This window comes from Thalassophryne amazonica, chromosome 2, assembly GCF_902500255.1.
Source record: "Thalassophryne amazonica chromosome 2, fThaAma1.1, whole genome shotgun sequence".
Taxonomy (NCBI): Eukaryota; Metazoa; Chordata; class Actinopteri; order Batrachoidiformes; family Batrachoididae; genus Thalassophryne; species Thalassophryne amazonica.
This window is the reverse complement of record NC_047104.1, coordinates 74,748,394-74,773,684: the sequence shown is the minus strand read 5'-3', so window position 1 is coordinate 74,773,684 and position 25,291 is coordinate 74,748,394. Positions and strand designations below refer to the sequence as shown.

The following is a 25,291-nucleotide window of genomic DNA, read 5'->3' as shown; positions in this document are numbered from 1 at the left end:
AATTGCTTCACGGCTCCACTGCAAATGACAGTACTCTTGATCAGCCAGCGCATACGAGGTCTATTAGAAAAGTATCCGACCTTATTATTTTTTTCAAAAACCATATGGATTTGAATCACGTGTGATTGCGTCACACAAGCTTGAACCCTCGTGCGCATGCATGAGTTTTTTCCACGCCTGTCGGTTGCGTCATTCGCCTGTGAGCAGGCTTTGGGTGAGTAGTGGTCCACCCCCTTGGCGGATTTTCATTGTCAGGAAATGGCGGAATGATTTGGGCTTTTTTTTCCATCAGAATTTTTTCAGAAACTGTTAGAGACTGGCAGCTGGAAACCATTAGAAAAATTTATCTGGCTTTCGGTGAAAATTTTACGGGCTTCACAGAGAATAAGGACTGTTACTACAGCTTTAAGGACGGCTTTAAGGACACTCGGCGTGCCGCGCTCCGTGCCGCCATCGAGAGCCACAAACCACGGATCATTTCTAATGGATGGCTCTGTGGATCCGAGACCATCCTGTGCATTTTCTCTGGTTATCACAAGAGCTGGACATCAACCATTTTCCGGCAGATTTCACTTTTAACAAGAGATTTTGTCATGGAAAGCCGAGTGGAGGCTTCGCGCGTCACGACCGATTTGCTGATGGAGCGAGACAAAGGAACACCTCCGTTTTGGTCTCACAGGACAGCTTTGAGATGGCGTTCAGACAGCTGTCGGTGGTTTTTCCATCGAGTGATTATCCGAGAAATTGTGGATGTGCCTGGACATGCCAGAACATGTCCCATGAGGCTTCATCACGGCGTTGCTGTGCGCCATGCGGCACTGCCTCGACGCGCGAAGCCTCCGCTCCTCTTTCCATGACAAAAACTCCTGTAACAGTGGAATGTGCCGTTCATTTCCAAACTGGACGCTGTGTTTTATCCGGGACATCATCTGACTAGCACAGGAATTGTGAAAAGACGTGGACATCAGCACTTTTTCGGCACATTGAGACAGACGTGCGGAGGAATTCTACGCGTCGAGGCGGTGCCGCATGGCGCACAGCAACGCCGTGATGAAGCCTCACAGGATATGTTCTGGCATGTCCAGGCACATCCACAATTTCTCGGATAATCACTCGATGGAAAAACCACCGACAGCTGTCTGAACGCCATCTCAAAGCCATCCTGTGAGACCAAAACGGAGGTGTTCCTTTGTCTCGCTCCATCAGCAAATCGGTCGTGACGCGTGAAGCCTCCGCTCGGCTTTCCATGACAAAATCTCTTGTTAAAAGTGAAATCTGCCGGAAAATGGCTGATGTCCAGCTCTTGTGATAACCAGAGAAAGTGCACACGACGGTCTCGGATCCACAGAGCCATCCGTTTAGAAATGATCCAGTGGTTTGTGGCTCTCGATGGCGGCACTGAGCGCGGCGCGCCGAGCGTCCTTAAAGCTGTAGTAACAGTCCTTATTCTCTGTGAAGCCCGTAAAATTTTCACCAGCTGCCAGTCTCTAACAGTTTCTGAAAAAATTCTGATGGAAAAAAAGCCCAAATAATTCCGCCATTTCCTGACAAAGAAAATCCGCCGAGGGGGCTGGACCACTCCTCACTCAAAACCTGCTCACAGGCGAATGACGTAACCAACAGGCGTGGAAAAGCTCACGCATGTGCACGAGGGTTCAAGCTTGTCTGACGCAATCACACGTGATTCAAATCCATATGGTTTTTGAAAAAAATAATAAGGTCGGATACTTTTCTAATAGACCTCGTATTTCCACTGGCAGGATTTCTTACAGCACATGTGATTATTCAGGTTTCTGAAATGATGATGCCCCACCTCACTCACACCGAGGGACCTTTTTTCCACGATAAGGAATTTTTAAATTTAATTTAACCTTTATTTAACCAGGTTAGTCTCATTGAGATGGAGCTCACTTTTGGAAGGGAGACCTGGAGAATTATAAAGTTTACAATTCACCTAACTTGCATGTCTTTAGATGCGGGAGGAAACCGGAGCACCTGGAGGAAACCCACGCAAACATGGGGAGAACATGCAAACGCCACACAGAAAAGCCACAAGTGGCAATCGAACCCATGACCTTCTTGTTGTGAGGCAACAGTGTTAACCACTAAGCCACCGTGTTGCCCAAATTAAAGTATTTCCAGATGTTGTGTTCTCAAACAAGGGTGTCTTCTGTTGATAAGTTTTTTGGCAGGCTGTGATGGTGAATTTGATTGAAAACAGGCAACAGGTGAGATTAAGAGACATTGTATTTACTATGTGCCACTTTGTGAAGTTGTTGCTATATTGATAAACTCTTTAGAACAGCAAGACAAATATCACAGCCGGACAGATTTGGTACAACACCAGTTCTGCACATGCTACACGTCTTAACCTTTTTTTGTGGAAGCCTTACAGTGCCACATCCTATGGCGTTTTCAGAAAATTTGAGCATTTGAAACAATGCCATATTTCGTAGCGAGGATGAAATGTTAGGACACTGGCATTTTGAACAAAAGTGAGATTTCAGCCTTGTCCACATGGTAAAGGCATGATAACATTGCACCGACTGATGACATAATCAAAAACTAGTTTAAATGGTCATGGCTGGAGGAAAAGGACTGAGATTATTTCTCGGACTACATGAGGAAACTGAATGAATCTGGTGTCACGACCACTTGAAGTATACTTCACGTGGAAAACAGTACCTCCATGACCATGCTAAAACACCAAAAAGTCTGCGCAATAAATGCAACAACTTCCAGCGATGTTTCTCACTGTAAAGAAGGCTATCAACAATCAGTTCATTGTAGTGAAATTCAGTGAAATTCTGAGTGTTGATTTGGGTCCCCAAGTGGTTCAGGTGTATTGCATCATTAGTACCTTCATTCAATCAAAGCTTTTTCTTTCTCACTGATACATGATAAAGCAGCACTGGCATGCAATTTTAAAATTAATTATTTTACCTCATATCATCAAGAACCTCAGTGTTTTCAGTCTACACAACTATGAATGACAAATTTATTCTACTGCTAAATATCAGTTCAAATAAATTCAGTTGAATATTGTTCAATCAGTTTACCATGCATTGTTGTGCAGTTTCGAATTTTACAGAACTATGTCCTCACTGTGGCTTGACTTCTATGTCATGACTCTCACTCTGTGTAAATATGCAAAATACAAAAAAAAAAGGGCAAATATGGACATTTTTCTATTCATCCTTAAAATTGTGGTCAAAATGCACCATTTGGTACCTCATTTTCAACACATTTTCAAAGGGAAGGCCTCCTGGACCCCCACCTTTGGGGGAGGGGGGGTACGCCCCTCACACACCCTCCCCAGCATTGGTGCTCAGAGTCCAATAGTTTCAGATTTTTGACCTCACCCTACTTACATGTCTGAAATAAGAGACAATGAGTCATTTTTATTTTTTCTGTTTGCCAGTGATTTTTTTTTATTAGCCTATTCTAAATATGAAAAGAATATCAAACCATTGTTAAAATTTCTGCTCATTGTTTTTTTGACCAGGAGAAAGAAATGCAGCTTGTATTTTTAATCTTTTTAATTTTAATAATTTTAAGATTTCTGTTTATTCTGATTTTCTTAGCTGGTGGAGGTGGAAACCTTGTTTTATCTTAAATCGTAGGACGCAATCGCAAAAGGGTTTCTATATAAAGGTAGATGGTGAACAGCTTTTGATTTGGCCATTAAAAAAATCTGACAGATTTTTTTTTGTTTTTTGCTTAAATGCCAGGATATGTATTTTAATGTCATATCTATTCAGTCTGTTAAATATTTTCTTTAGTTTAGGAAAGTGGGATAGAGCAGGCAGATAATGACACCAATTTTTCTCATCTTAAATTTTCTTGTGGATTTGACTTTGCCTAAATCAGCACATACATAGCTTGTGAACACTGTAGTATTTCAGTTTCAATTTAGTTCAGTTATATAGTGCCAAATCCGTGGAACTGAGGGCTGACGGCTGTGTATTTGTTCGCAGCAGGGGGGCTTTGCAGGAGCGCGATCAGCCTTGTTTGTTTCCGTGGAGCTGAGGGCTGACATGACGTAATAATATTTCATGTCATCTGCTGTGATCTCTCAGAGCAAACTGCGCCTCGGTTTGGGCAAACCAGGCGCCCGTTTACAGAAGAAAGACTTTGAGCATCAAGTGTGGAAAACGTTCCAGCAGTAGTGGACATTTGTGTGTAAACAGCTTTGGTCCACAGATGTGTAATATATGAAAACAGAAAACCCACTGTGATAGCAAATGGCTTCATTCTTTTTTGAACGTTTGAGTCACTAAGTAATGTAAGAGGCAGTACGTGCGCATGCGCTACAACACATCCAGACACTGAATCCCTTCATCCAGAGTGAATCAGCTGGAGAGAAGGTGTAGCATGTGTGTGTGTCTGATCCACGTACGCAGCACCTGTTCGTTCATGATCAGAACTGGTAATCGAACCATCGTGCATGCGGTGATCAGAAACACCATGATTTTGAAAAAAAGGCAGAGACAGACAGTGTCTCTCTCTCTCTCTGTCTCACTCTGTCTCGCTCTTAATGCTGAAACAAGAGATAGACAGTTTTAAATTTGCTTGTGAGTTTAAATGGCAATATTTCCTGCTTTTTTTTGGGGGGGGGGGGGGGACACAGAAGGACTTTGAACTTTGCAATCTGATGTTTCCCAGCCCTGACAAGGAAGCAGTGTGTTCCACTGTACATCTTCAGACCTCAGTACCGTTTGCTTTGCCATTTGGGAATGGAGCGCATTTCTACAATGCAAAAAAAAAAAAAAGCAAACATACGCAGCTGCAAGCAAATCTACAAACGCAGCAATATGCGAAAAACGCTGAGTACATGCACGTGTCAGGTGTACAGACCAATTAGAGTTTTGGTATTTGAGAGACTTGAGATATATTTGGCGTATTTGCAGTGTGTATTATTTTGGTGGCGTATTTAGCGTGTGTGGTTAGTGTGGTGGAGTTTTTTTTTTTTTCTTTTTTTTTTGTTGGAAAAATGAGACGCCTTCTGAATGTTGAGCAAGCACTTCGTTTTTTTTTTAATTGGAGCAAGACGGAGCACGCAGCGTGTCGTCAGAGTCTGATCCAGACAGTGACGATTCCGATGATGAAGGAGATGATCCCTGTTTTTTTGTCTGTAGGAGGAATCACAGCAGATGGATCCACCGACATGCGCACACATCTCCACAGTGGGTCGGATCACGTGCTTCTGTTTGCAGCTTCTACAGGACTCAGGCGCTATGAGCTCTGTCCCAACGCCGATTCCTGGAACGCAGAGATGCAGACACACACTGCTTCAGCAGTGGCTCCAGGCGCGTTTCGTTTAAAGCGACGAGATCAACGTTAGCTTTGTTTTGTTCCTCTTTCATTCCTTTTGCACTCTTGATTCACAGGCTGTTCGGTGATAAAGCTCATCGCTTTTCTCAATGATTTGTGACTTTTTTTACTTTTTCCCTTCATTCAGGAATCGTCATATGCCGTGTGACCGGGTCATTCATGTTGTATTTCTAATTTTTGTTGTACTGAAAACGGAGTGAACTGTGATTTATGTGTGGGGTTACACTCATATTTTTTGACATCTTGTGGCCATAGGTGATAATGCAGTATTTTTTCATGTATAAGTCGCTTTGGAATATAAGTCGAAGGACTTTCCAAACTAGCAAAACACACGTGACCTATAGTCCATAAAATATGATTACTTTTACCTTTTTTGGTAAAAAAAAAAAAAGCGGATCTGATATAGATCTGCATGTTGATTTAGCACAGATTTTACGTCTGATGCCTTTCCTGACCTAACTCCTCATTACACCAAGAATGAGTACGGATGATCTTGAACCAAAAGCCTTCTGTTTTGGAAGCAAGTGCACTAAGCTCTTGGCCACCACACCACCTAAATGGGTAGATATGAGAAACCACCAATTTGTCAAATAACCCTGAAACCAAGGATCATATCCATGTAAAAATGTCATTGTGTTAACACAGCCATTTGGCAGCAGGAAAATGGGAAGAGACAGAAGGAAGTAGGAAAGGAGGTGAGAAATAAAAAAAAATAGTGAGGGGAGGGGAAACTCATTATGGTATTTGAATTTCAAAGAGATATGGCTCATTAAGACTAAACGATTGCCTCCAACATCACTCTAAGCTATGTGTCTGGATAACAAGCATATGATAACGCCACTTTAAACACAGAGTGTGTGTTAGTGTTTGCGTATGTGCGTGTGATGTGTTGGAGAGGGTTATGTCTTCCATGAGTTACATTTCACAGCATATTTCACACTTCGATTGTGTCAACACAAGAATTGAGGAATATTGTCTAATGTGTCATGTAATTGGAGCTATGATATCCCAAGAATTATATGTCCAAATAATATCCATCAAGTATTGATTTTAATGCTTTTGTTTGTGTATAAACATCAGTTTTATTCATAACGAATTTGGTGTATGATGCTAAACATCTTACAATCACATTTACAGACTGGTTTGTTGTGTTGATCATAGACACTTTAACACACAGACAAACATAGCCAAGGATCTGTCAACTGGCTCTTATGACACTGAAACGTCAATCAAATAAAGACAGATTGATCGTGTTTGTGCATTCATATTTTTAAGAAGAAAGGATGAGGGACAAAGACTGGGTGTTAACTGTACTGCATCTGCCTCCAGACTGTGGTCATGTAGAACAGAAGAGTCTGTCCTCTTTGAGGATCAAATTTGTTTTTGAATTTTAAACTCCTCTCACATGTGCAACAAAAACCCTGTGATTATTTTGGGAAAACATAACTCAAATAATGGGTGGCACAGTGCCTTAGTGGTTAGCATTGTTGCCTCACAGCTAGTACTATGCATCCAGAAAGTATTCACAGCACTGTACTTTCTCCACATTTTGTTATGTTACAGCCTTATTTCAAAATGGAGTAAATTCATTTTTCCCCTCAAAACTCTACTCACAACATCCCATAATGACAACATGAAAAAGCGTTTTTTGAAATTTTTGTGAATTTATTAAAAATATAAACACTACATTTTTATTAGTTAAATAAAAACTATTCACACCCTTTGCTCAATACTGTGTTGATGCACCTTTGGCAACAATGACAGCCTCAAGGCTTCTTGAATATAAGGTCAGCTGTCATCGCTTGGTGTACTTTTTGACTCATGTCTGCTGAAGGAACTGTTAACAAGTCTTCAATGTTTTGTGGAATTTTTCCCTTCACATGTGCAGTCCCAGAGTTGATGGCTCCTCCACAAGTGTCTGCAGTGTCATCTACCAGTTTGAAGATCACCTGGAACTCCACTGAAGGTTATGGGGTCATTGCCAGAGGAAATGTCACAGAATATAGGGTCAACATGCTCACTGAACAGACCAACAATCCCTACGCTCCTCCTGTTATTAATCAGGTGTTTCATTCACACACACATACACACACACACAGGGAGAGGGAAAAATCATTATATCTTTTCCACTGTCAGTCCTTGTGGAAAATCTTTAGAGCATAACATTTGTATATGGCGTTGATCACATTCTTGGCTGAGATCCTCTGTGCAGTATTTATATTCCCATGAACACAAACAGTTAGCCAGAACAACTCTTTAAATTAGAAACTATTAAATATACTACAGAAAACACCAGATTTTTAAAGGCTTTCTCTGCATTATTTTTGTAAAAACTAGAAGGTGCATGTTGATGTTCATACATTTTTACAAACCCGCAATGGCATTTAAAAATAAACAATTTTTCCTGGGGCTCCTTTTTCTAAATATGGGCCAAACAGTTTTTGTTGTTGGTCAAACCCAGCAAATTTGTCAAGTTTTATATAAACCGTTTTTAATCTCTCAACAAATGAGAATCAAATGTCTCAAAGGTCTCATTTGTGTCTGCTTATCTTGGATGTGTACAGTTCCAAAAATAAATGATTTGTTTTCTAGTCCCAGTTCTTTCACCACATTTTGTGAAAACTGGATAACTTGCCCATAATCAAGAGTAATCATACAATGACTGCATGCAGGAAAAAATATAACTGTGTAACACAGTAAAAACTGTTTTCTAAATTTTTCTAAATTTCTAAAATGAATGTCTTCATTCCTTCTCGTCCCCTTATTTTTTCTTCAGGTCTTACACAGGGCAGCTCCAACATCACAACCTGTTTATTTAGTCAAAGGACTGAAACCTTACCACATGTACAACTTCACAGTTACAGTCTGCACAAAGATGGGTTGCATTACCAGTCTACCAAGCACAGGACGGACTCTACCAGCAGGTAAAAAAATAAAAATAAAATAATAATAATAAAGTTAAAATTGGCACAATGACGACACACTCATCAAACCTTTCTATTTTCGCACAGCTATCTCACAACACGACTTTTTACAAATCAATTTAAGCTTGTGCAGTGCAGCGAAAAATAAATATGATCTCTTGATTTCTACAAAGTATATATATACGTATGTATGGTTGTGTGTGTGTGTTTACACACACACACAACCATGATCACACAAACAGAAAGTAGATAAACGCTAATTCACCTACTAGCTGTAAAAGCATCAGTTTTGCACTTTTTCCCATCTGTCAGCTGTTCTCACTCTGCATTTTTCTGAATGTGAGTCTTTCAAATTCAAAGTGTTGTTGGTGTGTGTGTCAGCTGTTCTCACTCTGCATTTTTCTGAATATGAGTCTTTCAAATTCAAAGTGTTGTTGGTGTGTGTTTTGGCTGGCCACTTTATTAGATACACCTTGCTTATACTATGTTGGACCCCCCCCTTGCATTCAGAACTGCCTTAAGGTGCGTTTACACATAATAACAAGTCACAAATGCCATGAAGTATTCATTCTTGGCCGCTGATCACAAATGTGATTATTCGGGGTAGAGGTGTCAGGTGTCCTCAGGAACAGCTGCAACCTGTTACCATGCGTTATGATTAATGGCACGTGTTGCTGGATAATTATCAGGAACCATTACCCACGGTCAAGAATAAGTTTCCGCATTGTTCAATTCAATTCAATTAAAATGTATTTATATAGCACATTTAAAACACAGCTGCAGCTGACCAAAGTGCTTCACAATAATAGCAATACAAAAGTGTAAAATATTAACAAAGGAAAAGAATAAGAATAAATAAATAAGTAAAAAAATCTAAAAATACAGAGCAAAATAGCAGAGCAAAGCATATACCACTTAGCCAGTGTTGAAAGCCAGGGAGAAAAGATGAGTTTTCAGTCTGGACTTAAAGTGTCCCAACGACTCTGAGGACCTGACCGTCAACGGAAGATTGTTCCAGAGTCGTGGTGCTGCCACAGAAAAGGCTCTATCACCTCTGATTTAAGCCTGGCTTTAGGAACAGCCAGGAGAAACTGGTCAGCTGACCTCAGAGCCCTATGTAGAGTGTACGGCTGCAAGAGCTCACTAAGATACATTGGGCCTATACAGTGCAGACACTTAAAAACAAACAGCAAAACTTTATATTTAACATGAAAGCCGACAGGGAACCAGTGTAAGGTGCAGAGCACAGGGGTGATTTGCTCATGCTTCTTTGTTTTAGTCAAAAGGTGGGCTGCAGCATTCTGTACACTCTGCAGGCGCTGTAGGGAGCGCTGGTCCAGCCCAACGTAGAGAGCATTACAATAATCCAGACCTGATGTTATAAATGCATAGATAGCTCTTTCAAAATCAATTTGAGTAAAATAAGATTTAATTTTAGAAAGAGTCCTCAGCTGAAAAAAGCTGGCCCTGATGACAGAGCTGATGTGCTTATCAAATCTGAACTATGGGTCAACTATCACCCCCAGATTTTTTACAAAAGGGTGGCAAAAGTGGACAGAGGACCAATAACACTGTCTTGTCCTTGTAGAGGGTTACTTTGCCCGAACACTAAAATCTCAGTTTTATTTTTATTAAGATTTAGAAAATTAGCTCTCATCCAGACTTGTACATCATTCAGACAGTCCTGTAGTATTTTTACAGCAGCCTGGGTATCACAAGAAGTTACAGGAAGGTAAATCTGAATGTCGTCTGCAAAACAATGAAAACAAACTTTGTGCTTTTTAAAACCAGATCCAAGAGGGATCATGTACAAAGCAAAGAGAAGTGGCGCGTAACAGTGTGCTGTTATGCGCTATGGCACATAACAGCGCATCGTTAAGTTCTGTCACATGAATGAGGCGAATTGTCTCCACACACACACACACCCATATTCATCCGTCAGCTGCTGAACAATTTAGATCTTATATATAAGAGTGGAAGAAGGTGCACTCAGGTGGACGACATTCTGTGTAGGAGATGCAAGCTAAAAGAAATTGGAGACTGTCAGGTGGTGGCAGGAGAGAGTGTAGTGAGACAGCATAGGATTGTGGTTTGTGTGATGACTTTAGAGGCGAAGAAGAAGACAGTGAGAGTTCAACAAAGGATCAGTTGGTGGAAGCTGAATCAGGAAGACTGTTGTGTGAAATTCAGTGAGCAGGTAAGAGAGGCACTGGATTGAGGGGATGCACTTTTGGACAACTGTAAAAATACTTCAGATGTGGTGAGGCAGATAGCTAGGAAGGTACGGGGTGTGACATCTGGACAGCGGAAGAAAGACAAGGAGACGTGGCAGTGGAGCGAAGATATCCAGCATAAGGAGAAAGAGGTTGGCAAAAAGAATGGGGATAATTGGAGAAATGAAGAAAGCAGACAGGTGTACAAGGAGATGCGGCGTAAGGCCAAAATAGAAGTGGCAAAAGTAAGGAAAAGGCATTTAGCGAGCTGTACAAGAAGCTGAATAGTAAGGAAGGACAAAAGGACTTATACCGATTGAACAGACGAAGGGATAGAGCTGGATAGGATGTGCAGCAGGTTAGGGTGGTAAAACATACAGATGGTAATGTGCTGACAAGCAGGGAGTGTGTGGAGAAGGTGGAGGGAATATTTTGAGCAGCTGATGAATGAAGAAAATGAGAGAGAGAAAAGACTAGATGATGTGGAGAGAATAAATCTGGTAGCGCAAGGGATTAATAAGGGTGAAGTGAGGGCAGCTATGAAGAGGATGAAGAGCAGAAAGCCAGTTGGTTCAGATGACACTTCAGTGGAGGCAAGGAAATGTCTAGGAGATATTGTAGTGGAGTTTCTAACCAGATTGTTTAGTAAAAATAAAATCTTGGAAAGTGCGAGGATGCCTGAGGAGTGAAGACGAAGTGTGCTGGTTCCTATTTTTAAGAACAAGGGTGATGTGCAGAGTTGCAGTAACTACAGAGGCATAAAGTCGATCAGCCACAGAAAGAGTAGTAGAAGCTAGGAGCTAGAAGTTAGGCTTAGAAAACAGGTAGCAATGTGGTTTCATGCCGAGAAAGAGCACTACAGATGCAATGTTTGCTGTGAGAATACTGTTGGAGAAGTATAGAGAAGACCAGAAGGAGTTACATTGTGTGTTTGTGGATTTTGAGAAAGCTTATGACAGGATACCAAGAGAAGAGTTGTGGTATTGTATGAGGAAGTCTGTAGAGCAGAGAAGTATGTGAGGGTAGTGCAGAACACATACAAGGATAGTATGGCAGCGGTGAGATGCGCAGTAGAAATGACAGACTCATTCAAGGTGGTGGGATTATACCAAGGATCAGCTGAGTCCTTTCTTGTTTGCAATGGTGATTGACAGGTTGACTGATGAGATTAACAGGATTTTCCATGGAGTATGATGTTTGCAGATGACATTGTGATCTGTAGTGAGAGTAGAGAGCATGTTGAGTCTAGCCTGGAAAGCTGGAGAGAATGCGCTGTCTTGCTCCCACTGACAGTCAGTGGGAGCAAGACTGAGTAGGCCTGTGAATGAGAAGGAGCCCGGTGGAATAGTGCGGTTAATCGGAGAAGAGGTAGTGAAAGTAAATGAATTGAAATACTTGAGGTCAACTGTCCAAAGTAATGGAGAGTGTGGTAGAGAGGTGAAGAAGAGAGTGCAGGCAGGGTGGAGTGGATGGAGAAAGGTGACAGGAGTCATTTGTGATCGAGAATATCAGCAAGAGTGAAGGGGACGTTTTACAAGACCAGCTATGTTGTAGAGGACAGGGTGACATGGAAATGATTGTTGTGCTGTGGCAACCCCGAACCGAAGGAAGACGTCTGTGTGTGTGTGTGGGGGGGGGATTTCGGCAGCACAGTGGACCTCACCTGGACTTGTCAATTTTATCCAATTTTAGACCTGTGTCTCATCTGCCATTTCTGTATAAGGTTTTAGAAAAGGTTGTGTTTATACGGTTATAGTCATTTTAGAAGACAATCACATCCTTGAAAAATTCCAGTCTGGGTTCAGATCACGACACAGCACTGAGTCGGCACTTTTAAAAGTTCATAATGACATCACTTTGTTGGTGGATGCAGGGAATCCTTCTGTGCTGGTTCTGTTGGACCTCACAGCAGCCTTTGATACTGTGGATCACACAGTACTTGTTTCCAGGTTAGAACATGTTATTGCCATTCAGCGTACTGCACTTAAGTGGTTTAGATCATATTTGGCGGAAAGGAGCTTTTCTGTTATGATTGGGGACCTCTCCTCATCAACTGCTCCTCTGTGTTGTGGAGTGCTGCAGGGTTCTGTTCTTGGGCCTATTCTATTTTCTTTGTACATTCTGCCATTGGGTTCAGTTATAACCCAGCACAACCTGTCCTTTCATTGTTATGCAGATGAACTGCAAATCTATCTCCCTGTGAGGACTAATGGGAGTGATGCTTTGTCATCACTATTTAATTGTATTTGCGAGGTAAAGCAGTGGCTGTCCCAAAATTTCCTTTACCTGAATGATGGTAAAACTGAGATCATGGTGTTTAAGCACTCTGGCATACCAAATGTGGTAACACCAAATTTTGGTGCCCTGGCTAATTATGTAAAACCAGCAATTTGTGAGTGATATTTGACAGCTGTTTGAGCTTCGATCAACAGATAAATTCTGTTGTCAAAGCAAGTTTTTTCCAGCTTCGTCTTTTGGCTCAAATAAAGCACTTCCTCAGTAGACTTGATCTTGAGACAGCCATTCATGCTTTCATCAGCTCCAGACTTGATTATTGTAATGCACTTTATTTTGGCATTAATCAGTCTTCTCTTGCACGTCTCCAATTGGTGCAGAATGCTGCTGCTCGTCTTTTAACAAACACTTTTAGACTGGAGCATATTACGCCCATCCTGTACTCACTCCACTGGCTTCCAGTTCATTTTAGAATTGATTTTAAGATTTTAGTGTTTGTTTTTAAAGCTATTTACGGCCTTGCACCTCCCTACTTGTCTGAAATTTTAACTTTGCGCACTTACAGTAGGACATTACGGGCGTCTGGTCAGCTTTACTTAGATGTTCCGAGGTCAAGATACAAACGCTGGGGTTATCATGCTTTCGCGGTAGCTGGCCCCAGACTGTGGTCAAGCTACCTCTTGAAGTACGTATTATTCCTGGCCTAGCACTTTTTAAATCTAAGTTAAAGGCTTATTTATTTAAGATGGCTTTTAACACCTAGTGGGGAGGTGACATGTTCTGTTTTTACGTGCTGTTTTGAATTTTATTGTATATGTGTTTTATTTTTGTGATTTTGTGTTTTTAATGTTAAGTGCTTTGGACACCAGTTGGTGCTGTAAAGCGCTTTATAAGTAAATGTTGATTGATTGATTGATTGATTGATTGATTGATTAGTGGATTGATTGATTGATTAGCACTGTTGCCTCACAGCAAGAATGTTGTGGGATCGATTCCCACCTGTGGCATTTCTGTGTGGAGTTTGCATGTTCTCTCCTATATATATATATATATATATATATATATATATACGAGGGCTGTCAATAAAGTAACGGTCCTTTTTATTTTTTTCAAAAACTATATGGATTTCATTCATATGTTTTTACGTCAGACATGCTTGAACCCTCGTGCGCATGCGTGAGTTTTTCCACGCCTGTCGGTGACGTCATTCGCCTGTGAGCACTCCTTGTGGGAGGAGTCGTCCAGCCCCTCGTCGGAATTCCTTTGTCTGAGAAGTTGCTGAGAGACTGGCGCGTTGTTTGATCAAAATTTTTTCTAAACCTGTGAGACACATCGAAGTGGACATGGTTCGAAAAATTAAGCTGGTTTTCAGTGAAAATTTTAACGGCTGATGAGAGATTTTGAGGTGATACTGTCGCTTTAAGGACTTTTCACGGTGCGAGACGTCGCGCAGCGCTCTCAGGCGGCGTCATCAGCCTGTTCAAGCTGAAAACCTCCACATTTCAGGCTCTATTGATCCAGGACGTCGTGAGAGAACAGAGAAGTTTCAGAAGAAGTCGGTTTCAGCATTTTATCCGGATATTCCACTGTTAAAGGAGATTTTTTTAATGAAAGACGTGCGGACGGGTCCGCGCGTCGGGACGCAGCCGCCGTGACGCTCCGCCACAGGAAAAACACCTCTGTTGAAAGCCTTAAGGACAAGTTGGAACATGTCCTGCCTGTTAAACAATTTCTCATATACTCACTCCACTGAAAGCCATCAAAAGCCGCCTGGATTTTACAAATGGTTATCAACACGGAGGTGTTTTTCCTGTGCCGCCGCACCGCGCCGGCTGCGTCCCGACGCGCAGATCCGTCCGCACGTCTTTCATTAAAAAATCTCCTTTAACAGTGGAATATCCGGATAAAATGCTGAAACCGACTTCTTCTGAAACTTCTCTGTTCTCTCACGACGTCCTGGATCAATAGAGCCTGAAATGTGGAGGTTTTCAGCTTGAACAGGCTGATGACGCCGCCTGAGAGCGCTGCGCGACGTCTCGCACCGTGAAAAGTCCTTAAAGCGACAGAATCACCTCAAAATCTCTCATCAGCCGTTAAAATTTTCACTGAAAACCAGCTTAATTTTTCGAACCGTGTCCACTTCAATGTGTCTCACAGGTTTAGAAAAAATTTTGATCAAACAACACGCCAGTCTCTCAGCAACTTCTCAGACAAAGGAATTCCGACGAGGGGCTGGATGACTCCTCCCACAAGGAGTGCTCACAGGCGAATGACGTCACCGACAGGCGTGGAAAAACTCACGCATGCGCACGAGGGTTCAAGCATGTCTGACGTAAAAACATATGAATGAAATCCATATAGTTTTTGAAAAAAATAAAAAGGACCGTTACTTTATTGACAGCCCTCGTATATATATATATATATATATATATATATATATATATATATATATATATATATAGGCCAGATAATCAAATTAAGATGAATATAATTAGAGTAACACAAAATACAGTTTTGAAATTTTAATTTTATTAAAAAACTGAAAAGGAAAAAAAAAATCCAAAGCTGTCTGGGCCTCTGTGAAAAAGTATTTACGCTGCTCAGCTGAATTTACAATGATCTCTACATTCAGCTGGACTCGACCCACCCACACCTAATAATCACTCAATCCAGTTTCATGGCAGTTTGTGGTGACATTGCGAAAAGTACATTAATCTATAGGTTTGTGACGGGGGCATGAAAACGGGAGGCTTTTCGTGACGGGGCATGACTCCATTTCATGATGGGACCACAAAATATTGGGTGGTAGGGGGGTCTGGGGAGTACTACGGTTACTCACACTACAGTTACAGTTAGAGTTAAGAGAATGTGAGATTCTAAATAGCAAAAATGAAAACAAAAAAAGGGTCACGAAAGCGGCGCACTTTTCATGACGGGCACAACAAAAAATACGTGAGACTGCGCTGTAATTACTTCCAGTCCAGTCCAGTTCAATCAACACTTCGGCCTCTGTCATACATAGGCTGATTGAGGCCGAATGGCATCACACATCCACCCACAGTCGGGAATTGTCGAGGTGCGGTCTGAAGATGGATGGACAGCAGGCTCAGAGCAGTCTACATAGTTGGTCCCATTTGCTCGGCTGTCTTGAGTGTATTGCACATATTCAAAACACTCTTGGCCCCATCCAGCTGGGACACCCATCTGATGGTGGTCTGTGTACAGTTTGTGTGCCATCTGATCGCAGTCTACATATTCTGATGGCGTTATAACAGCATTTGAAACAATCCTGGTTGAGGGAACTCTGAGATAGATCGGTCACAGCAAAGCCTGCAAGCATTTCCTACTTGTGCCATGTATGTCCACCTCCACTGGACCCCGGTGAGGGAGGTCAAAGGAAATGTTGATATGTAATAATATGTATGTGGCATGCATTCATCATGTGCAGTGTTATGTGAACAGTGCACAGTCACATCGTAAGCACCGTGTGCCACTGCAGGTCAATGCGTTGCACATCGCACGCCGCGCGCAGATCTGAACAGGCTGTTATATCCATATTAGACCTTACAGTATAGATACATTTCCATTCCTTCCCATGGGTGACATAAATAATAATACAATAACATGCTTTTGGAGGGCGGTATTCGCCCTCGTCTAACTCGTCTACGTAGCTCGGGCGAATATTGGCCATTTTGGGTGACTGAGCATGGACGTCGGGCCTCTGAAAATGCATACCGCTTGAAAACTGCATGTTATTTGCATTATTATCACTTACTGAGATACACAACACGTGAAATCACATTAACAATATTTAATGTCATTTCAAAACGCATGACACCCAGCAAATGCGTACATAAAAAGTTGGCTTACTTTAACTTTTGTCGTGTTGGCTGGTGCATACTGCTCTCCAAATTCGCCAGTGCGTCCTTATCAAGCTGGCTGCTTTGACTGCTGTTCATTGTCGTTGGGACCAACACACACTTCTCACCTTTTTATCTTTTCGTCTGCGGACAGTTCCTGGGCTGCGAGCGCTATGACGTCATCAGTTTATGCACAGCGGGCTGGTATTGGAATCATAATGCGGTACGCCGCATTGCACATCTCTACATCAGCCTGGTGTGAAAGGAGCTGGTGTGTGCTCACCACATCGCCACACTGTGTCCTTACACACATGCTGACAGTCCGTCTGTCTGTCTGGACTGTCAGCACACTCTCCTGCTGTGAGGTCAGTGAGCACTGGGAAAGAAAGGATGATCGAAGATGTGATTGCATGGGTGAGTGAGTGACAGCATCATTGCTGGCTTTGACGCATATGGTGTGAGTTTGGTCCATACATTAGTTGTACTCCGATGTCCAGTACCAGCACTTCCTGTGCAAAGGGAGGACATGGTGCTGGCTCCCACTCCGACCCCATGTTTACCATCCAGACATTGGGACATCAGGCAGTCTGAGCACTTTATTTGTTGTCCTGGTGCCATCTGGCAGAAGTCTGTGTTGTCTAATGTTTGTCGAAATACACTTTGGCTGCGATCGTGCAGGTGTGGACAAAGCTGTCTGGATGGGATCCGCCCACAGCCTTCACATCTCTTCCGTCCCGACTGCTTCCAGATTATGGCCATTTTTGCTGTGTTGGCCTCAGTTGACCTGGTTCCAGCGTCTTCTTGCTATGTGTGATGGGGCTCTTACATAGAACTGTTTCAGCAGCATGAGTAAAGCAGCAAAGCTATTTTTTAGATTCTGGTTCAATAAAGAACCAGCATGAGCCACCATTTCTAAACTGTATATCCATTTGTACCTTCTTCTTTTTTGGTGCAGGTTGTCAATCCCCACCTACCGAATGTAGCCTTTTCTCTGTTGCAGCAAGTTGATACTTCACATGCGTGTCACCTTGGCCTTTTTCAGTTCCTAGGATCCTCAACAGTGAAACATAGATAATAGTCTGCACTGATTGTGACACATGCTTTGCTGCATCTCTAGTCACTTCAGGAAGTTCCTTACGCAATAACCACAAATTTTTAATGCAAATGTTGCAATATATTTTAAACAGTGATTTCACTTTATCTACATACTGCTGTGACCTCAACTAAGTGTCAAAGTCTCTTGATAACAACTGCAACACGTCTCTTTGACACATGCACAAGCGTGTACACGGTCAGTCACTTGGTACTTGAGTGGAGACATCATTGTTCGTGTTAACCAGAGGGGATATTCATGGCGTGCGGCAGTAAAAACAATTTACTGTTAATTACAAAGAGAAAAATGTGGTGCAGCACGCAGTTACTGCTGGCCATGAATCAAAAACACAGAGTTACAGAAGCGTTCTCTCTCACGCTCTGATTCACAAGCACTGTGGAAATGGGATAAATTAGCTGTGTTTAATAACTGGGACACAAATCTTTGGGACTGAGATGAGCTCTGATTAATCAGTCCCTGATGACATGCGATTTTTTATTTTTCGTTCTCTTTATTTTCTGTTGCATTTGGACTATCTGCTGCTCCCTCATTCTTTCCCTCAAACCATTTTCCCTTATATTTCCACCTGCCTCTTTTACTCACATCACATTTAGCAGCAGAGGAGAAAAAAATCACTTTGTAATATCCACTTTACACACACACAAATGTGCACACACACCCATAAACTGCACCTTCCCTGCACACACACCCATAAACTGCACCTTCCCTGCACACTGTTCCATCTGTTCATTCGTGGTCTTCACTCTTGCCGCTCATTTTGTTTTTTGTTTTTTTTGTTTGTTCCTTTAGATGAGTAGACAGTGGGAGCGCTGAATGATTGAGAGAAAAACTCTTTCATCTATGAATACATGCTCAGGGATTTAAGCTTTTGAACGTACTCTTAACAGCTCGATCTGTTGACATAGTGAATATTTTCATTTCATTCAGTTCTAAAAATTTTCTTCCTTGTGCTCATTGTGATGAATGATACTTGGTATTGTAGTCAGTGGACTTTTTAAATGTATTTTTAATGGCTACATCTGTTGACACAGTGACAATGTTTATTTCAAGTGATTCCAGAGTCTTCTCTTGACTGTAATACAGTACAGTACAATATGGCTTATTGTACCCAGTTGACTTTTTGAATGTATTTTTAACAGCCACATCTGTTGCCAACATTTAGTTTCATCCAATGCCAAAGATGTCCCTTGTTTCAACTATAAGAAATGATAATGGCATATGCCGTTTGGCAGACTTTTTTTTTCCTTCATCTCCAAGTAATTTGCATAGCAAGTGCTGGTCCACTGGGCATTGTGCTTCTACAGCACATTGCATTTCTCATTGAGTTTAAAACTATAACCTGGAGAATTTACACAAAATATGTAATAATAATTTCCTCAAGCACAGTCTAAGAGTTTTACCACTCACTATGTTGAGCCATTGTTGCATATTTCAAAATAAAAAATTACTTTAAGACATAAAGGATGATCAAAAACAACTATTTAAATGACAAAAGTTTTAAAAACTTTTAAAAAATATATATATTTTTTTTTGTTTTTCTTTATTGTTTTCAGTGTGGTTACTTATTCATTCAAGATAAGGTTGCCCATTTTATTTAGTTTGATGAGCTTATCATAGAATTCTGTTCAAAAATGTTTGCACTTTAGAAATAGATTTTTTTCCTTTCTTCATCATTATGTCCACCAAGGATGTAATAAAATCTTTGGCGTTTATTTATTTATTTGTCTGTCTGTCTGTCTAGGAGGATTACATCAAAACTACTGCACAGCTTTTGATAAAATTTTCACCACAGGGCCATGGAAGGCTCCATTAAATTTTGGAGGTGATCTGGATCTTGATTCAAGTTTCAAGTTTCGGTTCAAGGAAAAAAGAAGAACTTAGCAACAAAATAAAAACAAAATAAATAAAACTGATTTCTCAGTCAGTCAACCCATGCAACCGAAAGAGTGTAGGTAGAAGCAAAGCTTATATACACCTACCCCTTTTACATCACCAACTTCTTTACATCACAACAAAATCACAAAACAAACAAAGTGAGCAGAACAGCAAAACACAGATATGTAAGGATTAAACAACTCGAAGCCAAGTATTATACGGTTTAATGCATGACGCCAAGTCTAAAACACCACGACGCAAAGCGGAGTGGTGTTACTCCGCAGAGTGCATTCAAACCGTATAATACATGGCTTCGAGTTGTTTAATCTGCTTATACCATGGTCCCACACAGTGAGCTAACACACAAATATTTATTTAAGTTAAAATAACTTGATAAAAATGTGTGAGTATTTGGGACTATTTTATACCAGTCTCAAGATATTTTGTCTCTGATGCGGTTACCGAGTCTGCGGGCTTGCGCCGCAGCGGGCTACTCACACCACCCCCCTCTCTGCTGTGTCGAGCTACGGCCAACTCTGGCAACAGGTCCAGAAACTACGCTCGCTGTTTTGATGCAGAGCCCGCAAGGATAGAACCGTTCTCTTCTTCTTTCCTGTCTTCAATCTTGTCCAGTTCGTTTGATGTTAAATCTTTACGCCGTTGCTTTTGCTGTTCTTCTTGTTTGCTCTCCTCCTCTTTCCATTCCTCAAACGTTTTATTTTGGCCAAAAATATTAAAATTCACTTGGAAATCCATGTTTTATCATGTTTCTGTCATTCAGCTGTCAAAACTCAGCTGATCTGCGCCAACTGATTTGCACGTTGCTGTGGTGATGACCAGAGCGGAGTGATTATAACAGTGACTTAACTCGCCGAACTACGTGTGCGTATACATGAAAATAATACATGCCAGTTAGACATGGAATTCTCACTGACCATGGTCTAACTAAAAAAAAAATAAAAAAAATAAAAAATAAATATATATATATATATATATATATATATATATATATATATATATATATATATATGTATATAGACACACAGAATCAATAACATAATTGTCCATACCTTAACTAACAGTTATATAGTCCTTCAGCATGAATTGTATTTTCAGAGAGTTCAGACAATTTTCACATATTCAGAAAACATCATTTCCTTATACTGGCGTTTAAACTGATTGACATTTGGACATCACTTGAGTTCCTTCGTCAGATTATTCCATATTTTTGGGCCACACGTAGAAACACAGAAGCCTTTCCTGGTCATCCGAGCGCCCGCCAGCAATTTTAAAATGATACAAGCCCTTTAAATTATATTTTCTCGCTCTCTCCTTGAAAAATTCTGGAATTCTGAGGGGCAGTTGCTTATTTTTCACTTTATACATTAATTGCACAGTCTTAAATGTAATCATATCATGAAGTTTTAATATTTTAGATTTAATAAACAATGAATTGGTGTGGTCTCGATAACCAACATTGTGAATTGTTCTTAATGCTCTTTTTTGAAGAATAAATAATGATTGTTAAACATGATTGTTCATGATTCTGGATCAAGACTTCACTTTATATAGGCTTTGAAAGATCACATCAAAACTACTTCACACATTCTCACCAAATTTGTACCACAGATAGATATTAGGGCATGGAAGACTCTGCTGAATTTTGGAGGTGGTCTGGATCCGGCTTGGCAGACGTGAGAAATCTCTTATTGTTCTTGTTAGAAAATGATATTTGAATTGTATTAACATATCAGCACATGTGTGTGTGTGTGTGTGTGTGTGTGTTTCATTGTGATGCCTGATACTTGAAAACAAATATTTGCCAATCATTATTCAGCACTAAAAGCCTTAGGATCCTAATTTAATGCACCTCAGTTTTGTTATTAAATTGTAGGAGAAAAGACATTATTTGAAAAGTACTTACAGCAGTGGTGTGCAAAGATATTCCAGAAAGGGCCAAAAGGGTGAAGGTTTTCTTTGTAGCCACTGACTCCAGTAGGTGATTTCACTGATGAACTCATCCCATCTGCTCAAAGTGTGATGTTAATCAGTGAAATCACCTGCTGGAGTCAGTGGCTACAAAGAAAACCGGCACCCTCTTGGCCCTTTCTGGAGTACTTTGGACACCACTGACTTACAGACTTATTAGATGTTGATCGTTCATTCTCTATACCCACTTAGTCCAATCAAGGGACATGGGAGGCTGGGGGGTTGGAGCCTATCCCAGCAGTCATAGGGCGACCAGGTACACCCTGGACAGGATGTCAGTCTATCGCAGGGCCACGTATAGTCAATCAAACACAGTCATACCTGCATGCACACCTATGGGTATTTTAAAGTTCCCAATTCACCTAATGTGCATGTCTTTATATGTTAGAGTTATTACAGCCACAAATGTCACTTTCAGTCAAACGCACCTGGTCAACGATCTTCTGGCAGATGAAACATTTTTAAATTGCACTTGCCTTATTTCCAAAGTATGAATTACCTTCGAACTGCGACACAGTTCAGTCCTTTTTGTTCTTTTAATGTACTTTTATAGAAGAGAATAAACTGCAACTGTGTATTAACCTTGTGTAACCCATTGTTTCTGCAACAGACAGTGTTTGCAGCTGTTGGAAAAAGTCTGACACATCTCCAGCCAAAGATCAAGCTTTTTTTTTTTAATTTATGGAGCACTTCTTTTCTGAACCCACACACTCAACCTTGCTCTGGTGAAGTGTGCTTGAGTGTAGTTCTGATGCCCTGATAAATGTACCATACAGATGGCCTATTAGAGCAAGCTGCCATCTGCTGAAAATGAGCAGCATGCATCTGCAACACCACTGGAGTCATACATGCACAAGCATCAACACATGCTGAAATAACAACACAAGCGATATCCATGTATGTTGCTGCAATTGCAATTGTTTCACTGTGTGCATTTTCCCACATGGTTATTGATCAGAACGTAAAGTGAGTGGCTAATCAGGAGCTGATGGTGATGTTTTATGTATCCTACATCCATAAAGCCTTGTTCTACAAGACATACATACACACATGTGCACACGCGTACACTGTAACACCACTCAACAGAACAGGAACCTTATTGATTTACGCATAATTGGCTTCAGGCCCTTCTTCTTCGAGAGAAATATGCATGGCAAGGGATCTCCGTGTCAATAAGTGGCGTGCCTGTGTGTGTGGTGTAACTGTACGCTAAGAGCCTGTCACGATACGTCAGTTGCTGTAAAAACACAAAACACACATGTACAACTGCTCCTGGGAGCTGGCCCGTGATTTAGCTGCTTCATTACTATGTCAGCAGCTAAAATTAACCTTTCTGTGGACTGTTAACCTTGTGTAAGTGTGCACACGCCTGTTGAGGCAAGTGGCTTTCGTCAACCTGAATGTGTCATAGTGTTAAGTACATTTCAGTGAATTAACAAGCAGATACGATAAATGAATACATGACATCCAGAAGAATGGAGGCCAACACATTACATTTTCACTGCTCACCAAAAAAGGAAAGCAAGAGACACTTTTTTCCCTCCACAGACCTGTTTGTAGACAGGAGGAAATGATTTTGAAGGGTATTCGTTAGTTTTCATTATGTGGTGCATTTGCTCATTCCTGCTTCAAATCTTGAACGAAACATGAAACCCAAAATGTTGTGCGTGAGGTGTTATTTCTGTCATGAGTTGCTTTGGGGAAATACGTTTGCCAAATGCATTCATGTAAAACTAATCTGGCTTTGTAGTAATCAAGAGACTACCTATGATGCAAATCACAAAAATTGAACAGTAAAATCAATCAATCAATCAATTTTTTTTTTATATAGCGCCAAATCACAACAAACAGTTGCCCCAAGGCGCTTTATATTGTAAGGCAAGGCCATACAATAATGATGTAAAACCCCAACGGTCAAAACGACCCCCTGTGAGCAAGCACTTGGCTACAGTGGGAAGGAAAAACTCCCTTTTAACAGGAAGAAACCTCCAGCAGAACCAGGCTCAGGGAGGGGCAGTCTTCTGCTGGGACTGGTTGGGGCTGAGGGAGAGAACCAGGAAAAAGACATGCTGTGGAGGGGAGCAGAGATCGATCACTAATGATTAAATGCAGAGTGGTGCATACAGAGCAAAAAGAGAAAGAAACAGTGCATCATGGGAACCCCCCAGCAGTCTACGTCTATAGCAGCATAACTAAGGGATGGTTCAGGGTCACCTGATCCAGCCCTAACTATAAGCTTTAGCAAAAAGGAAAGTTTTAAGCCTAATCTTAAAAGTAGAGAGGGTGTCTGTCTCCCTGATCTGAATTGGGAGCTGGTTCCACAGGAGAGGAGCCTGAAAGCTGAAGGCTCTGCCTCCCATTCTACTCTTACAAACCCTAGGAACTACAAGTAAGCCTGCAGTCTGAGAGCGAAGCGCTCTATTGGGGTGATATGGTACTACGAGGTCCCTAAGATAAGATGGGACCTGATTATTCAAAACCTTATAAGTAAGAAGAAGAATTTTAAATTCTATTCTAGAATTAACAGGAAGCCAATGAAGAGAGGCCAATATGGGTGAGATATGCTCTCTCCTTCTAGTCCCCGTCAGCACTCTAGCTGCAGCATTTTGAATTAACTGAAGGCTTTTTAGGGAACTTTTAGGACAACCTGATAATAATGAATTACAATAGTCCAGCCTAGAGGAAATAAATGCATGAATTAGTTTTTCAGCATCACTCTGAGACAAGACCTTTCTGATTTTAGAGATATTGCGTAAATGCAAAAAAGCAGTCCTACATATTTGTTTAATATGCGCTTTGAATGACATATCCTGATCAAAAATGACTCCAAGATTTCTCACAGTATTACTAGAGGTCAGGGTAATGCCATCCACAGTAAGGATCTAGTTAGACACCATGTTTCTAAGATTTGTGGGGCCAAGTACAATAACTTCAGTTTTATCTGAGTTTAAAAGCAGGAAATTAGAGGTCATCCATGTCTTTATGTCTGTAAGACAATCCTGCAGTTTAGCTAATTGGTGTGTGTCGTCTGGCTTCATGGATAGATAAAGCTGGGTATCATCTGCGTAACAATGAAAATTTAAGCAATACCGTCTAATAATACTGCCTAAGGGAAGCATATATAAAGTGAATAAAATTGGTCCTAGCACAGAACCTTGTGGAACTCCATAATTAACCTTAGTCTGTGAAGAAGATTCCCCATTTACATGAACAAATTGTAATCTATTAGACAAATATGATTCAAACCACCGCAGCGCAGTGCCTTTAATACCTATGGCATGCTCTATTCTCTGTAATAAAATTTTATGGTCAACAGTATCAAAAGCAGCACTGAGGTCTAACAGAACAAGCACAGAGATGAGTCCACTGTCCGAGGTGGACAGTGGACTCAAACAATTCACAAGTTTAAATAAACAGGCAAGAACAAGAGAAAAATGAAAGGCATTGGAGAGCTGATGAAAACCCTGTGCGTTCTGTCCACTGGCACATGCCCATGTCAAATAGTTCATGTTAGTACATTCAAGCATTTGAGTGTGCAGTACTTTCATGAAAAAAAAGAATAAATACAAATATGTGATGCTAATTTGTATCTTAGAGTTCTCCAAGTTTTTGTTGAAAGGTAATGCAACTTCCTATGTTATATGCTGTGTTATATTATTCTCACTCCCAAACTGGACTCATTTATAAGCAGAGAGCACAGTATCCTCAAAGACAATGAGAGACTGTGAACAATCCTTTTTTTGAACA

The 25,291-nt window shown here is 41.0% G+C and overlaps 1 protein-coding gene across 1 annotated transcript in view; it reads left to right on the top strand.

Moving 5' to 3' along the window:
* Positions 1-25,291, top strand: part of ush2a (Usher syndrome 2A (autosomal recessive, mild)) — a 1,147,097-nt gene that overhangs the window by 377,206 nt on the left and 744,600 nt on the right. Inside the window, 3 exon segments of the mRNA XM_034188044.1 lie at positions 7,223-7,400; positions 8,111-8,144; positions 8,147-8,258. Of these exon segments, the coding sequence (XP_034043935.1) occupies positions 7,223-7,400; positions 8,111-8,144; positions 8,147-8,258 (324 nt within the window).